This window comes from Hemiscyllium ocellatum, chromosome 4, assembly GCF_020745735.1.
Source record: "Hemiscyllium ocellatum isolate sHemOce1 chromosome 4, sHemOce1.pat.X.cur, whole genome shotgun sequence".
Lineage (NCBI taxonomy): Eukaryota > Metazoa > Chordata > Chondrichthyes > Orectolobiformes > Hemiscylliidae > Hemiscyllium > Hemiscyllium ocellatum.
In genome coordinates, this window is record NC_083404.1 from 124,289,345 (window position 1) to 124,306,704 (window position 17,360).

Here is a 17,360-nt window from a genome sequence, read left to right on the forward strand (position 1 = left end):
CAGACAGAATGCTGGAGAAACTCAGCAGGTCCTGCAATATCTTATGGAGAGAGAGACACAAGAGTGGACATGTTGAGTCCAATATGACATCCTTCAGAGAACGGGCCAGGGAATGCTACAGAAACCAGTGAGCAGATGAGGCAATGGGAAGATTTGAACACAAGGATGAGAATCTTTAAAACAATAGTGGTGCCAGACTGGAAGCAAATGTAGATTAGTCGGGGGTCAAGCAGATTTGGTTCAAGTTCAATTTTAGTCTCAAGTTTCAGCTCATATTCTGAGAGTTTAATAGCAATACTAGCCACAGTACAGCGGTAATGTTTGGTCTCCTCTCTGACTCCAGCTCCAGGGAGTGGCAGAAGTGAAACGTGCAATGGAAATGGAGCTACTCTCGGTGCGACAATGAGAAGTATTCCAACAAAACGCCCCAGCCCCTCAAGGGCAATTAGGGATGTACAGCCACAGTCACTGGCCCAGCCAATGATATCCACATGTCCCGAAAGGAAAAAGTTTTCCCTTCACTGGAGTCCTCTGGTTCCTCTACAGGTGCAGAGTTACCTCAAGCAACTGGGCCATGACGAGAAAATGAAAAACAGAAGCAGAATGAGGAATGGAAGAAAAGAAAATAAGGATGAATATCAGGAAGAGGTATCAGAGCATTGAAGAGTTTATGACTTGAAATTACCACTGGTATTAGCGAACAATTTATTATAAATGTGTTAATGCCCTCATTAAAACAGGAAAATGTAAGTTCTTGTGACTGAATTAAATATTCCATCAGAATGAGGACTTCTGACAAATAGAACTTGCTACTTCTAACCGCTTTCTCTCTCAGATTGTCAGGTAACCCCTCAGCTGTATACCCCAACACTGAATGTCGTCCACCTATAACATGTAAAAAGCAGCCTTCAATCAGGTAGAACTCTCAATACGGACATACACCACAGACAGAGCTTCCAAACATTTCTGCATTTTTAATGAAGAGATAATAGTCAAATGGAAGTGCACAAAACCGTGACGTGGTATCATGGCATATCCTTCAAACTATATCAAACACTTGTCCATCTCAAATATTAAATTTGGTCTATGCAACTTGTGGACAAGGTGCAGTGACACCAATATCTAACTGGATCTTTGGTATAAAGTTGCTGCTGGGGTGATCTACTTTTGATTTCAATAGTTTAAAAGTTGCTTAATTTAGAATTTCAAGCCTTAAAAATAAAGGAAAGTGATTTTCCTTTCTTTACAGAGGAGTTAAATGGGAAATAATCATAATTAAATATTGAAGAGAACAGTGCAACATTGTCTGCAGTTCAAAGTAATCGATTGTAAGCAAAGTGCATTCAGATGTTCCTCAGAGATGCCAGAAAGCATTCGATCAGCTTAAGCTGTTGTTTCACATTAAGACCTTTTAGTTTGTGGTAAAGTGATCGAGAATGTGACTTCAGTCTATGCTTGGCTTCTTGTTCCCTATTACCTAATTGACAAGATTCTGGAATGTTCTTATGTTTCATTTGCCTTACTCCATTTGGCCCATCGAACTTGTGATAGCTCTTTGGAAGAGACACCCTATTAATCTCTTTCCCTCTAGGTCTGCAGCAAGTTGGAGCATTTATCGAATTCTCTTTTGACAGCTCGGTTTCCATCAGGCAGGGAATTCCAGATCAAAATAACTCACTTCATTTTGGGAAGAAAACCCCTTCTTTGATCTGCATCTTTTTTTGCCGAATACTAGACTGGGTCTGTACCCCTTGACTCACCATTTTTGTCTGCCGACGATTACGGTTCCTCGTTGATTTGCCAAACCCAGCTAAAATGATCCCAGTGTCATTCTGTGTACTAAAGGTTGACATTAACCTGGCTTCCACTGGAAGGACTTGTGGCTGTAACTGAATGAAGCCATCATTCCAAACTGTCACACTACGGATAGGCTGGTAGAGAAAAGGTAATCAAAAGTTACATACAGCATTTCCATTTATAACCTACCTCTTGCCAATACAGAGTCGAGAGTGTGTTGCTGGAAAAGCGCAGGCAGCATCCGAGGAGCAAGAGAGTCAACGTTTCGGAAACATCGATTCTCCTGCTCCTCAGATGCTGCCCGACCTGCTGTGCTTTTCCAGCACCACACCCTTGACTGCTCTTGTCAATGCAGCAATGGAATCAAACAAGCGATTAATAAGACTACACGACATAGGAGCAGAAATTAGGCCATTTAAGCCCACTGAGTCTGCTCCACCATTCAATCACGACAAGTTTCTCAACCCCATTCTCCCACTTCCGCCCCCATAACCCTTGATACTCAAGAACCTCAGGTTGTAAGTTTGCTCGCTGAGATGGAAGGTTTGTTTCCAGATGTTTCGTCACCAAGCTAGGCAACATCATCAATGAGCCACCGGTGAAGCACTAGTGTTAGTGACCCACTTTCTATCTGTGTGTCTTGGCTTGTTAAGGTGGGTGATATCATTTGCGGTTCTTTTTCTCAGACTTTGGGGTCCAAATCAATGTGATTACTGATGGAGTTCCAGTTTGAATGTCTGGTGTGTAGGAATTCCTGTGCATGTCTCTGTCTCTCTCAGCCTTAAATATGCTCAATGACCCGCTCTCCACCCTGGAGGGGTGTGGTGAAGAAACTGGCTGTCTGTAAGAAAGAGTGAAGGTGAGGCTAATACCTCAAACTGACTTATTTAATTACAGGGCAAGATTACAGAAGAGAACAGGCACCAACTGGATAGCTCTGAAACAGAACCCGTCCCAGATTGTTCCAAAGAGAGCTGTCTGAATATAAAACAAAAACTAACTACAGCAAGGGAGTTTGGGGCCGGAAGCATCAGATGTCTGCTACACCTTGTTCATAACAAAGGGATGTCCATCAAAAAACATCAGACACAAAATGCTACTCCAGCGAAAGCCTCGTTTGAAGGTCATACTGCAAGCTGAGTTTGGTTTGTTTTCTAAAGACTGACAGACAGACTCAAGGCCAGTGTCTGAATAAGCAAGCATCTTGTGACTTTCCATGGGTTTTTGTAACTCAGCAGCACAGTTAAAGCATCAAGTAAGATCATAAAATTCAGAGATTGCATTTGCTCAGTCACAGTATACTGACAAAAGGAAGCTAGTGAAGACCACGGGCCTACTCCCCAAGGACTCATACAGCAGTGCCTAGAGATTCAACCATCTAGCTGTATTAGCCTCCTCACTGGGTGTGCTGTTCTGTCAGAAGACTGGGCCAGTTTATCAACTATCATGATGCCTGCTAACAAAAAAGAGTCATTGAGCCATCGAGCATGGTAACAAAGCCTTCAGTCCAACTAGCCCATGCCAACCACGTTTCCAAACTAAACAACCCCACCTGCCTGTGTTTGGCCCATATCCCTCCAAACCTTTCCTATTCATGTACTTATGCAAATATTTTTAAACACTGTAACCACGTATGCATTCACCACTTCCACTGGCAGTTCATTCCACACACTCACCATCTGCGGAAAAGAACTCGCCCCTCATGTCCTTTTAACACCTTTCGCCTCTCACCTTAAACATATGCTCCTTAGTTTTGAACTCCCCCACCTTAGGGAACAGGCCTTGGCTATTCAGCTTATCTACTCCCCTCATGATTTCATAACCCTTTGTAAGGCCACCCTCAACCTTCAATGCTCTAGGGAAGAAAGTCCCATCTTATCATTTTAACTTAAGTCCTCCATTCCTGATAACATCCTGTAGGCATAATCTCTATTACAGCATCAGTCCCTTTCCACAGACTAACAGGCTAGTCCACAGACTTCCTGCTGTAACCCCATCCCTCAGGAGAGAGAGGAGCAATCAAATTATTTTTTCAGTGGAAGTCTTCTTGTTCCAAAAAACTCCAATAATGCAGAGAGCTACATAAATTCCTCAACATTCCTTGGTGGTCTCATTCTACTTTTCAGTATTTTCTAGGCCACCAAATGTTCTCAGTGCCTTCAACATCCAGGATACAACCTTCCTGAGATATAACCAACTGCCAGTTACAAATCATGGCTAACGTTCCTGAACAGACATTTCTCAACGCCTCGAGGGGAGGCAATTTATCCTTAGAATCCCTACAGTGTGGGAACAGGGCAGTTAGCCCAATGAGTCCACGCCAACTCTCTGAATAGTATCCCACCCACACCCATTCTCCCCTACCTGCATTTTTCATGGCCAATGCACCTAACCCGCACCTCCCTGAACACTATGGGTAATTTAGCATGGCCAATGTACCAAACCTGCACATTTTTGGACTGTGGGAGGAAACTGGAGCACCTAGCAGAAGCCCACACTGACACGGGAAAACGTGTAAACTCCGCACAGACAGTTGCTTAAGGGTAGAATCGAACGCGGGTCCCTGGTGCTGTGAGGCAGCAGTGCTAACCACTGAGCCACTGCGCCGTCAATTTGAACGTTAGGATTTAAGACAAATGTTAACACAATTGCGATTGTGACAGTCAATTTCATAAGTGCAAATGCATTTAATAAAGCTGTCTGAATCCCACTACGTTTAACAGAGCCTTTCATCTGAGAGGAGGAAAATCTGACCGCCTTGCTGGTAATGGTCAACATCAGTATATGCAAATGTGTTGCTGGTCAAAGCACAGCAGGTTAGGCAGCATCTCAGGAATAGAGAATTCGACGTTTCGAGCATAAGCCCTTCATCAGGAATTCCTGATGAAGGGCTTATGCTCGAAACGTCGAATTCTCTATTCCTGAGATGCTGCCTAACCTGCTGTGCTTTGACCAGCAACACATTTGCAGCTGTGATCTCCAGCATCTGCAGACCTCATTTTTTACTCCAACATCAGTATATGTCAAACAAACTTGTAACTATCTTTGTATCCTCTGTGGGATGTGGGTCTCTGAGTGGCCAGTGTTTGTTACCGGTTCCTAGCCGCCCTTGGCAGTGAGCTGCCTTCTTTACCCACTGCAGTCCATGTGCTATAGGTAGACCCACGATGCCCTGAGGGAGGGAATTCCAAGATTGTCGACCCAGTGACCCTGAAGGAACTGTGATTTATTTCCAAGTCAGGATGGTGAGTGGCTTGGAGGGGAACTTGCCGGTGATGGCTTTTAACTTTAAGCTTTTCACTTCTGGTAAAAGAAAAGAAAAAAGTCCTCACTCTTGCTTAATTCACATCGCGGTTCCTCTTTACCTCAAGCAAACAACCTTTCCTCACACCCAAGGAATTCCTCAGCAGGTCGAATGTCGAACGATAAATCTCCAATTTCTTCAAGCAACCCACAAACGATTTGCTAAGAACTTCTTTCCTGCAAAAAGACAAGAGACCGTTTTGAGGATCAAACCCTGACCTTTGAAACCTCACGAGCAGGAAAATAGGTGCAACAGCAAGTTTAACTTTGTGGAAACAGGAAGAGATGGTGGTGCATTGGGAATGGATTAAAGTAGACTAGGTGCCAGTGTGGACTGGATTGGAAGGACACTTAGTCTGAACTTTTTATTTCATTATTTCTCTAATGATTGGATTCCCTACAGTGTGGAAACAGGCCCTTCGGCCCAACAATCCACACCAACCCTCTGAAGAGCAGCCCACCCAGACCCATTCCCCTACATTCACCCCTGACTAATGCACCGAACACTACGGGCAATTTAGCATTACCAATTCACCTGACCTGCACATCTTTGAACTGGGGGAGGAAACTGGAGCACCTGGAGGAAACCCACGCAGACACGGGGAGAATGTGCAAACTCCACACAGACAGTTGCCCGAGGCGGGAACTGAACCCGGGTGCCTGGTGCTGTGAGGCAGCAGTGCAAGCCACTGAGCCACTGTGCTGCCCATGTATTCCTATAATCTGTATAACTTGACCTTCTATTTATTTATTTTTCTAATTATTTTACCCCTAAGCATTTGTACTTAGGGATCTGTACTGAGATACCTTTGTGGTGCTGAGAGTCTAAATTTTTCAGTGCACTCATTTGAGTATGTGACAGAAAAAGCTAATGCTAATTCTAAATGGCACAGGCCTCATAAGCCAATGGTCCAGGTTAAGATTCTTGGTGGGGGGAAGGTCATGTGTTCAAATCACTGTAACTGGTGGAAATTAATTTCAATGAAAAAAAGTAAATCTAACCTGAAAGCTCATCTTAGTGATATTAATAATGAAGCTATTATCAAAAATCCATCTGGTTCATTAATGTCTTTTAGTGAAGGAAATCTGGCCTCTCGGGGACTCCAGATCGATAGCAATGAGGGTGATTCTGAAATGGGCCACTCAGTCAAATATCACAAATACTCGTGAAAGGAAACAGTGAACCAGCTTTCAGTGAAAAGAATACTTTTCAGTTAAAACTGATTTAGTGATGTGCATTAGGTTTTCTGAAGGGTCGGCTTGGGATGGACACTTGGATCAATCGCTGCCAATTAAAATAAAATTCTGATGAAACACAATCTATACCATGTGGCTTCTGCTTATTTTAATCCCCGAGTTACAAACATCAAGAAGATCCAGAATCATTTTAGTGCGGCGTGTTACAAAAATAACAATTTGAACAAACTCCAATGGGTGGAATGAGTGCATGACAGCCAAACCTTTCAAGGCCAAAAACGTGAGGCTTTAACTCTGGGAACTTTTATTCCTACTGTTGGTTAGAACCAGTGAGACTACAGCAGCACTGTACTCTTGACCACGGTAACACATTAAACTACCTGTAGCTTCTGGAGCGAGGCAATCCTCCGACATAGATTGGATCTTTGTGCCCACGGTTGAGATCCGAAGCAGTTCCTGGTGATTCTCCTTGCTTGGTTTCTCGATCCGTTGAATTAAATGGGTCCATGACAGCCAAAATACCTGTGAATGTTCAGTGTAATCTGTTAGTAAAAACAATCCTGGAGATGTGTCACTTGAGGTCTCTAGGTTTGTGTCTCTAATGTTAGTGGTCAGGGTGCTATCCTTCGTGCCTCAGGCATACAAGGGTAAACATATCCTGTTCTGACCAGACAGTGAATGCCATCAGGAAATGTGACTATTAAGTGCTAATGGTCAGGTGATAGCCTAATGGTATTACCACTAGACTATTAATCCAGTGGTCCAGGTAATGTCCCAGGGAACCAGGTTCAAATCCCACCATCAAACAGAAAAACAGAAGTTTCTGGAATAGCTCAGTATGTCTGGCAGCACCTGTGAAGAGAAATCAGAGTTAACGTTTTGGGTCTGGTGACCCTTCCTCAAATCCCGCCATGATGGAATTCAATAAAAAAAAAATCTGGAACTCAAAGGCTAATGATGATCAGAAGACCACTGCTAATTGCTAGGGGAAACTCAGTCTAGTTCACTAATGCCATTTAGGGAAGAAAATCTGCCACCCTTCTCTGGTCTGGCCGCCTAGCCATGTGGTTAACTGTCCTCTGAGAAAATGCCCACATTCTGTGAATGAATTTTTTTTTAAAACATGGTATTGTAACCAGCAATTATGGTCCTTATAGCTATTGATAATTAGTGTCTGGACTCATACACACCGACTAAAAACATCTTTGATGCTGGAGTATGACCGTAAATAACTTGTGGGAAATTTGAAACAACCATTGGTTGTTTGGTAGCACAGAACTTGAGTACTGGGCTCATCAGGACAATTTGCAAGAATACCAGCTGAAGGGGGTAAATTATTAGATTCAATTCCCTGCAGTGTGGCCCAACAAGTTCACACTGACCCTCAGAAAAATAACCTAACCAGACCCGTTTCCCTCTGACTAATGCACCTAACACTATGAGCATGTTAGCATGGCCAATTCACCTGGCCTGCACATCTTTGCATTGCAGGAGGAAACCCACGCAGACAAGGGGAGAATGTGCAAACTCCACACAGACAGTTGCCCGAGGCTAGAATCAAACCTGGGTCCCTGGCTTGTGAGGCAGCAGTGCTAACCACTGTGTCGCCCCATTAATAAACCATTGATTGGTTAACCATTGATACTGAATGAGAGGGGAGTGCTGATTGTTTGAAGCATCATATCTCACTGTCACTACAAGATTAGGCTCTATGATTCATGAAGAAAGGCCTGATCCTGTCCTGTACTGGTCTCTGTTCTTTGAATAGCGTGCTAGGACCATTTCAAAGAGCAGTTAAGAATCAACCACAGTGCTGTAGGTCTGGAGTCATGTGTAGGCCAGACCAAATAAGGATGGCAGATTTCCTTCTTCAAAGCAACTGACAATGGTCACCATTTGGCTCTTTTAATTCTACTTATTGAAAGCAAATTTCATCATCTGCTATGGTGTGACTCGAACCCATGTTGTGAGTGCACTAGCCCTGGATGACTAGGTGAATGAGACTGCAACATGTCACTGCCTGTCCTTATCAGGGAATCCAGCTGAAACAACAGAATGGACTAGGTTAGCTACTCATTTGAAGTCCCATTACACAGCATTCTCCAGAAAGGGGAATTTATAAGCCTTTATGATACTTAATGAGAAACACAAGCTCATTGGCTGATTAAGAAATCTTTTTTTCTTACCTTGCTTCCGGTTGCGCTGAAATGCAATTTTAAACCATGTTCCATTGTTGTATCTTTTCTCTGACATAAGGGTTAGAACTCCAGACCCTAGGTCAAAGGTCACTCGCACTTTCCCGTCTGCCAGCTCTACTGCTAAGAAATCTCTCTGGTGAAGGGTGAAAAGGAAGAAGGTTACTGTGATGGTACTATGGCTTTAAGAGATGTATTACATCCTGGCATTTTTTAATGAAGAAAGCTTGAGACACAGGAGATGAGCAGTTTGTTCAAACTAACAAAGTAAACATCTTGTGAGCTCTTTCTTTAAGTTGGAACAATAGAAGCAGCCTGAGTGGGTGGGGCCAAGCTCCCACAGAACCAGAACGTTTGGTTTTAGTTTTTCAGTTGCAGTTGCTGCTGGGATCTTGAAGCTGGATGTGGAAGCTCTTATTCCTCTCTGTTAAAGCTAAAAGCTGGGATTCTCTTCCCGCTGCTAGCATTGCATGTGAGACAATCTATTTTGCTGAACATGCCTTTGCCAAGGATGTGTTTATGGGATGTTACTACATTGGACCAGTTGCTGTTTAGCAATTAAATAATCTATTGTTCTGTTACATTTTCCAATAAAGTTGTTGTTCCAATTTTATGTTTCTCTTGTTTGTATTTTAACTATAGTACATGAATAAAGGGTGTTTTGCTTCAAGACTGACCAATGAGATTGCACCTGTAATGCAACACCTGTCACTTGGCCTTTGAAATTAGGGTAAGTTTGGGTTTAGGTTATTTTCTTAATACATTTTGAGGAGGTTTGGTGTTGCCCATAACAGTAAAGGACTCGGACCTTTCTGCATGACAGCAATAAAATGAACATTCTTGAACCCCGCTTCCACAAGTCTCCCTCATGATTTGGACATTCTGCGGCTGTCTCCTTTTTTGTTTTGTTTTATGGAGGAAACATGGCAGGAAGCAGGTAAATCTACAGAACAATTTCTCATAAGCACGACCCAGTTCACCCTCTCTACTCCTCGAGAAACAAACTCCGCCTGCTACTCAGAAACTAAGTTCCCCACAAAGGGTGGATATAGGAGTGCAGTCCTTTTCAATGTTTCACAGCCAGACACAGGTTTCACTGTGTGGAGTGGCCGGTGATAGAGAATCTGAGCAGAACTGATTGCCCTGAGATAGTGTTACAATGCTCATGATTAAAGGAGCATTCCACACTTACGGTGTGTGCACCAGGCTGCCTGCGAATACACTAGTATGCATCATTATTCAGATTACACAAAGATAAAGTCACCTTAGTCTTTGCTCTTTTTTCCAGAGCGTGACTGGTGGTGGTTTAGCCCGAGAGTCTCCACACCTCAGGTGAGGGGAGAGGCTAAGAAGGGCAGTCCGACATGGTACCTTCAGCCAGTTGGTGAATACACACTGGTGGTGACAGTCTTCATCACCAACTGGCTACCCAGCCAAATGAGCCGACTGACACCTTACATAATCCATACCCACCCTCAAACTGCCAAACTGCCCAAGGAAATTCACATAAGAGGTGACCAACCAGAGAAAAGTCATCTTCTTGAGTTGAAAGGAAGGAGCTGCTCCTCCAATCAGAGTCTGCTTCTCTCCTGTCATGTGACAGGCCAAGAAACAAGCTTTAACTGTAGAGGACAATGCAAGGGGGAAGGACGTGTCAGCTGGTGGGGTGCTGGGAGAGACAAGGGCCAGTTGGGGAGCTTTAGACTCAGGGTCCAAGGGCTGGGAGAGAGGGCTCCACAGCAGGGTGTCCAGGGATGTGCAGGCTAGGTGGATGAGCCATGGGAAATGCAAGGTTACAGGGATAGGGTGTGGAGGTGGGTCTGGGTGTGATGCTCGGTTGGTCGGGATTCAATGGGCCAAATGGCTGCTTCCCCATTGTAGAGATTCTATTAAAGAAAACTGATGGATGCTTACGGTGCCATTTGAAGCAAGGTAGAGGAGCAAGCCATTTGGTGAGAATGTGCTGAACTGCATCACCAGCTGGGTAGTGGTGGAACGTAACACTTTCTCGACAGCTGAATAGCCACTACCATCAAAGTGGAAAGCAATGTCTTCGTTCTGTGACCTGCGGAGTATGTACAATGTAATTCCACAATAAATCCTTTCCACCCGATGTACATCACAGATTGACAACGTCACACAGAAATGGCCTGCAGTAAAATGTGCGCTTATACTTTTTGACAAGAGGAATAAAGAAGCTGAATATTATTTAAACAGAGAAAGACTGCAGAAAGCTGGATGTGGGGGTCCTCCTGCATTAATCATAAAATAATTGCATCAGGCAGTAGGGATTGGCATGTTAAATAGAATGTTAGCCTTTATTTGAAAGGAAATGGAATATAAAAATAGTGAAGACATGCTAAAGCTACACAAGGTCATAAGATCATAAGAAATAGGAACACGAGGAAGCCACCCAGCCTCTCATGCATGTTCCTCATTCAATAGGAACATGGCTGATCCAACATTCCTCCTTTTCTGGCACTTCCCTGCAACCCTGATTCTCCTACTAATCAAGCATTGATTTATCTCAGCCTTAAACATACACTAGCTGTCCATAGCAAGGAGGTCCAAACACTCTCAACCCTTCAAGAATAAATCCCTCCTCATCTCAGTCTTAAATTTGTACCTTTACATTCTGAGATAATGCCTCTGCTCCTATACTTTCCCATAAAGGGAAACATTCTCTCAGCATTTACTCTGTCAAGTCCCTTAAGAATTCAACATGTTTCAATAAGATCACCTCTCATTTGTCTAAACTCCATTAAGCAGAGACCCAACGTATTTAACCTTTGCTGTTCAGACAATCTGGAGATCTTCCTATTAAGTAATAGCTATCCTTAAATATAGGTACCAAACACTTCACAGGCCTCAAGATGTGGTCTTACCAGCACCTTCTTGGCTAGTGCAGCAGCAAGTTCGAGGACATGGCCGAACAGTTGCAGTTGTCAGTGACTATGTGGGTTTTGTTGATCCAAACAAAGCACCGTGGGCGGCACGGTGGCACAGTGGTTAGCACTGCTGCCTCACAGCGCCTGTAGACCCGGGTTCAATTCCCGACTCAGGCGACTGACTGTGTGGAGTTTGCACGTTCTCCCCGTGTCTGCGTGGGTTTCCTCCGGGTGCTCCGGTTTCCTCCCACAGTCACAAAGATGTGCGGGTCAGGTGAATTGGTCAAGCTAAATTGCCCGTAGTGTTAGGTAAGGGGTAAATGTAGGAGTATGGGTGGGTTGCGCTTCGGCGGGTCGGTGTGGGCTTGTTGGGCCAAAGGGCCTGTTTCCACACTGTAAGTCTAATCTAATCTAATTATATAGAGGTACTGAGGTATTTGTGTTGGAGGACAAGTCTGAATATGGTCAGGGTCCACAGCCTTTGCAGTATCTCATGCCTGCATATGTCTCTTGACTGCACATTGAATGCATCAAACCGGACGAAGCCTGACATTTGTGATGCTGGTGGACTCTGGAGGACACCACAATTCACAAGATTCTTTTCATGTAGAAAGAAACATTCAAATGTGGTTTGGCAGGTAGAGAAAAAAAATAAATTCCAGAAATCTGAGATCGAAACAAAAACTGGCTGAAGTTTACAGCAATTCACGGAGCAGGTGGAGGTGAAAGTCAGATTTTGAAGCATGACCCATTTCGACAACTGGTGATGTGCACAGCTCAGAGAGTAACCTCTGTCAAAGAATGGCTGAAATACTGTGCATTTTGTTTCTTATTGCTATCCTGATCTTTAAAGAATTGTTAAAATGATTGTGTAAACGAATAGTAATGTCACTGGTTTAAACAACACCTTTTTATCACGGTGTGCAGCCTTTTATGAACAGACATAAAATATATGAAATTCAACAAAAGAAGACCAGATAATGAGATCGCGTATCCACATACTAATGGACTGAGCATTCACAGCATGTCGTGATTCTAAAAGCTATGAACAATTATCTTGAGCCCCATTTGCTTGAAATGAAGTTGACTGTGTTAGCTCCTCCCGTAATTTTTGAGGGTGGGCAATAGACTTTAAGTAGACTGGACCATACACATTAATAACATGGTGTGGTGGTTCACCACTGCTTCCTGACCAATGATAGACCAGGAAACTCCCTTGCTCTTATCATCTACTATCAAATGTATTGAGAAGATTTACAGTCTCAACAGTCAACTATTTGCCCAGGACCAATGGATCCTGGCATGGAACTTAAACCAGGAACTTCTGGCTGGGGTGGGGGGGACGGGGGGTAGAGTTGCTGCCCACTGTGCTCCAAGAGCCTGTCTAAATAACAATGAGGAAGGTGATACTTAACTGCAATAATTTGTACTGACAATCGCAATGTATTCCATCTCCCAGATGATGTACAAAAGCCTCTTAATAATGTCAACTTCTCTCAGAAAGTGGTAAAGTAAGGTTTCAGCTTGGAATGCTTGGTGTCCACCACCAATCAATCACAGATTCAAACATGGCTATCAAAAATGAGTTCTGAAGAAAGGTTACTGAACCCTAAGCGTTAACTCTGTTTCTCTCTCCACAGGTGCTGCCAGATCTGCTGAGTTTCTCCAGCAATTGCTGTTTTTGTTATGGATAGTTGTATGAATAATAAAAGGAGAACATAAACCATGTGACGTAATATTTACTGGCATAATTGGAAACATCGCTGGTTTAAACAAGACATTATTCCAATGGTACAGCCTTTCATGAACAGCTACAGAAGAAAGAATTAGAAATAAAAATAGAAAAGGCTGGAGAAACTCAACACATCTGGCAGCAGTTTTGGTTTCAAAATATTCTCTGCTTCTCTCTTCACAGGCGCTGCCAGAGCTGCTGAGTTCCTCCACCACTTTGGGTTTTTATTTCAGATTTCCAGCACCTGCAACACTTTACTCCTTTTTTTTAAAATTAAAATGGGAAAGGACAAGCTGAGTTTGTTGTTGCAGTGGGCCAGCATGGATACAACAGAGCAAATGGCCACCTGTGCTGTAACAATTCTCTAATACTATGAACCTTTGAAGGTGGAAATGCTCACCAAAGTGATTTAAACAGTAGGGCCGGTTTTACCTTGCAAAGCAGCCACTACAACTCCCTTCTCTTTCTCGGAAGTTCCACAAGCCGATGGATTTCCCATCCAGGAAGGCTTCACCCAAGCAACCTTTGAAGTGGGTAATCTTCACAGCTGCTACTTTCTGTTGCAAAGGTAAATGATGTTATTTCAAAAAGACAATAAATGCGCAGGCGCTGCACAAGAGAAGGCAGTCAGCTGTGAGCAGTACAAATCAGAGAAGATGCACTGACCTTCATTTGTTTCGAGAGACCCCCAACAAACACGAGTGTGGTATTGCCCACATCCAATACAGTGGAGGTTCCAGGAGATGAGGCTGTCTTTACCACTGGCTTGTCTAAACTGGACGCACCAACTTCTTGAACAGATAAGGTACCCATACGGCCAAACCTACCAAACACATTTTGTTCAGCCAAACAAATAAAGGATTTTAAAACTCAACATAATTAGTGTTAAATGTTTATTTTCCAGCTAGGAAAAGGCAATTTTCATTTACATTGCAATTACACATACCTCACAATTACCTTGTAAAATCTAATTCCAGTTTAGCCTCAGCCACAGAATTGAAACTCTTGCAGCAATATGCTCAGCTGTAGTGTACCGTGTTTCAGTTAGTTAACATGTAAGCAGTTAGTAGCATCTCAGAGCATAAGGCACAGCAGAATATCTGTGAAAGATCAGGGGCTGAATCTCGCTCCAGCGAAATAGGTTAACTCAGGAGTCCTGACCCCTGCCCTGACACCCCCAGTCCACTGCTCTGACCCCTGCCCTCTGCCCTGAACCATTCCCTCCACCCTCTGCCCTGCCCCCACCCTCTGCCCTGACTCCCCCCCCGTCCACTGCCCTGCCCCTGCCTTCATCCCCGTTCACTGCCCTGATCCCCACCCCCCTGTTCACTGCCCTGAGCCCCACCCTCTGCGCTGACCCCTGTCCACTGCCCTGACCCCTGCCCTAGCCCCCACCCTTGGCCCTGATCCCCGTCCTCTGCCCAGACACCCGCCCTCTTCCCTGACCCTCTGCCCTGACCCGCGCTCTCTGCCCTGACCCTCCCTTTCTGCCCTGACCCCCTTCCTCTGCCCTGACACTGCCCTCACCCCCGTCCTTTGTCCTGACCCCAACCCCCACTGTCCTGACCCCTTCCCTCTCCCCAGCCCTCTGTCCTGACTCCGCCCACTGTCCTGACCCCCACCCTCTGCCCTGACGGTCCCGTCCACAGCCCTGAGCTTCACCTTTGAGTCTGACTGATTGGATCGCGCTATAGAGAGATGGGAGCCTGCTGCTATTGCCCAGGAACGGTGCTCCAAGATGAGAGGCAACGCACTGCCACAAAGTAGAGAGTTTCCTGAGGAAGGGCTGAAAATCGATGGCATGATTTAGCAGTGAGAAGGTGCCATTGAGTGATCAGAACTGAGAGAACGACTGACTGTCATCCAATCGACTGTGAAATAGACTCCGGAAGAGCCAACTCCTGTCCCTCTGTAAGTGACCCAAAATTACGTTCATAAATAATGATGGAGGCATTGGGAATAGGTAAGGGGCCTTATAGTGTCCTGTAATTAAGTCCTGTCACCCCCTGCTGCCAATCCTGGGTCAGCAGCAGTGCAGGGCAGGAGGGGGTAATTGACTGGCTTCCAGAACCCCTCCCCAAACCACCATTTAATCCCGACCAGTCCCTAGTTCAGGACACATTGCAGGAAGATTCCTGACAGCCCTGGCAGGTCTCTGAGGGAATCAAGAAATATAAGAAGCAGGCAGCAATGAGGAGCTGAAAGCCGCCATAGTCAAAAAGCCATAAATGTACTGATTGGTGGAGCAGGCTTGACATTGTCTCACTCTGCTCTTATTTCTGCTAAGTTTTCAACACTTCCGGATAATCTAGAGGTGACCGACAGCCTGCATCAGGAAGGGAGATGACGAAGGAATGCCCACTTGCCTGGCAGCGTGAATCCTGTACCACTTGTTGTTGTTAATTTGAAGATTGGGGTATTCCAGTCTCGTAGTGCCAGAGCCCACATCCCATAGGAAGACAACCCTGCCGTGTTTCATCTCCACAGCCAGGAATTCAGTCTGAGGAACAGGCAGAGAATTAGCACAACCTCGTTTCTATGTGAAAATGATTAAAGCTATTCAGGTGCCACTTTTTGGGTTCAGAAAAGATTTACTAGGATGTTGCCAGGGTTGGAGGATTTGAGCTATAGGGAGAGGCTGAACAGGTTGGGACTGCATTCTCTGGAGCATTGGAGGCTGAGGGGTGACCTTATAGAGATTTACAAAATTATGAGGGGCATGGATAGGATAAATAGACAAAGTCTTTTCCCTGGGATCGGGGAGTCCAGAATAAGAGGGCATAGGTTTAGGGTGAGAGGGGAAAGATATAAAAGAGACCTAAGGGGAAACTTTTTCACGCAGAGAGTGGTACGTAATGGAATGAGCTGCCAGAGGAAGTGGTGGAGGCTGGTACAATTGCAACATTTAAAAGTCATTTGGATGGGTATATGAATAGGAAGGGTTTGGAGGGATATGAGCCGGTTGCTGGCAGGTGGGACTAGGTTGGGTTGGGATATCTGGTCAGCATGGACGGGTTGGACAGAAGGGTCTGTTTTTGTGCTGTACATCTCTATGACGCTATGAGATCTAAATGGAACAATGTATTTTTAATCTTGTTTTATCTGAAGCAGAATGAGAAAAATATGACAAGCTGCAGTATTCAAGACAATAGATTTGACTCAAAAGTCAGTGTAAAGATTGGTAAAGGGTTTCCTAGACCTTGAAGAACTTCTGGACACACTAATTTAAGAACATTATTAAAAATTAAGAGTATTACAAAGTGTGATTAAAACAATGCATTATTAAATGTTGATTTTCTAAATGTAGTGTGTGCCTGCAGAAGGAAATGGTTCACAGCATCTGGTAAGACATGATCTGCCCCTGTCACACTGTGATTCCACTGTTCATTCCTGGAATGTAAGGGTGAGACATGAGTAATGTCATACTGAAGAATGTGATAAATGTTTATTATAACATTTGGTATCTACAATCACAGGCACGTGCATCTCTGGAGTGTACAGAAGTGCACTTCCCCCAGCATGCCGTGCTGCAAGAAGACAGAGTTCAGTAAGAGGGAGACTGTGAGCGTTATATCATTAGGTCACATCTGGTGAAAGTGGCATGTAAAGTTCTATATAGTTTATTAGCTGTAAAACATCACACAAATACTGCAAAAAAACAAAAAAAAAGCATGCGCAAACTAATAGCATATTGGGAGGTCTAAATGGAAAAACATTTTAAAAACTTTGCTCCATTGCAACCAGTCCATTGGTATATTCCCAGTGTTGCTTTTGGAGTTTGCATCATGTACAGCCATGGTTGAGGTGTCAGATGATTAGGGGGTGGCTAATGTAGAGCCTTTATTTTAGAAAGATTGTAAGGAGAAGCCTGGGAACTGTAGACCTGTAAATCTGACATCAGTGGTGGCGAAGTTGTTGGAGGGGATTATGAGAAATTGAATTACAAGCATTTGAAGAGGCAAGGACTGATTGGTGGAAACAAAGTTGGCCTGACGGTAGGAGACAGAGGATGCTGGTACATGGTTGTTTTTCTGACTGGAGACCTGTGATGACTATCGATGCTGGGTCCACTTTTGCTCGTCATTTATTTAAATGATCTGGATGAGAATGTAGGAGGCATGGTCAGTCAGTTTGCGGATGACACCAAAATTGGTGGTACAGTCGACAGTGAAGGTTACTTAAGATTACAAATGGAACTCAATCAACTGGATCAATGGGCTGAGGAGTGGCAGATGGAGTTGAACTTGG

At 44.3% G+C, this 17,360-nt stretch overlaps 1 protein-coding gene across 1 annotated transcript in view; it reads right to left on the reverse strand.

The window, feature by feature from the left end:
• The window catches only part of lama1 (laminin, alpha 1), a 308,489-nt gene that overhangs the window by 34,947 nt on the left and 256,182 nt on the right, over window positions 1-17,360 (reverse strand). Inside the window, exons 46-53 of the mRNA XM_060823828.1 lie at window positions 15,479-15,612; window positions 13,779-13,935; window positions 13,545-13,669; window positions 10,407-10,557; window positions 8,484-8,628; window positions 6,678-6,819; window positions 5,163-5,277; window positions 1,761-1,931 (exon numbers count right to left, since the gene is read on the reverse strand). Of these exons, the coding sequence (XP_060679811.1) occupies window positions 1,761-1,931; window positions 5,163-5,277; window positions 6,678-6,819; window positions 8,484-8,628; window positions 10,407-10,557; window positions 13,545-13,669; window positions 13,779-13,935; window positions 15,479-15,612 (1,140 nt within the window). The remainder of the gene's footprint in view (window positions 1-1,760; window positions 1,932-5,162; window positions 5,278-6,677; window positions 6,820-8,483; window positions 8,629-10,406; window positions 10,558-13,544; window positions 13,670-13,778; window positions 13,936-15,478; window positions 15,613-17,360) is intronic.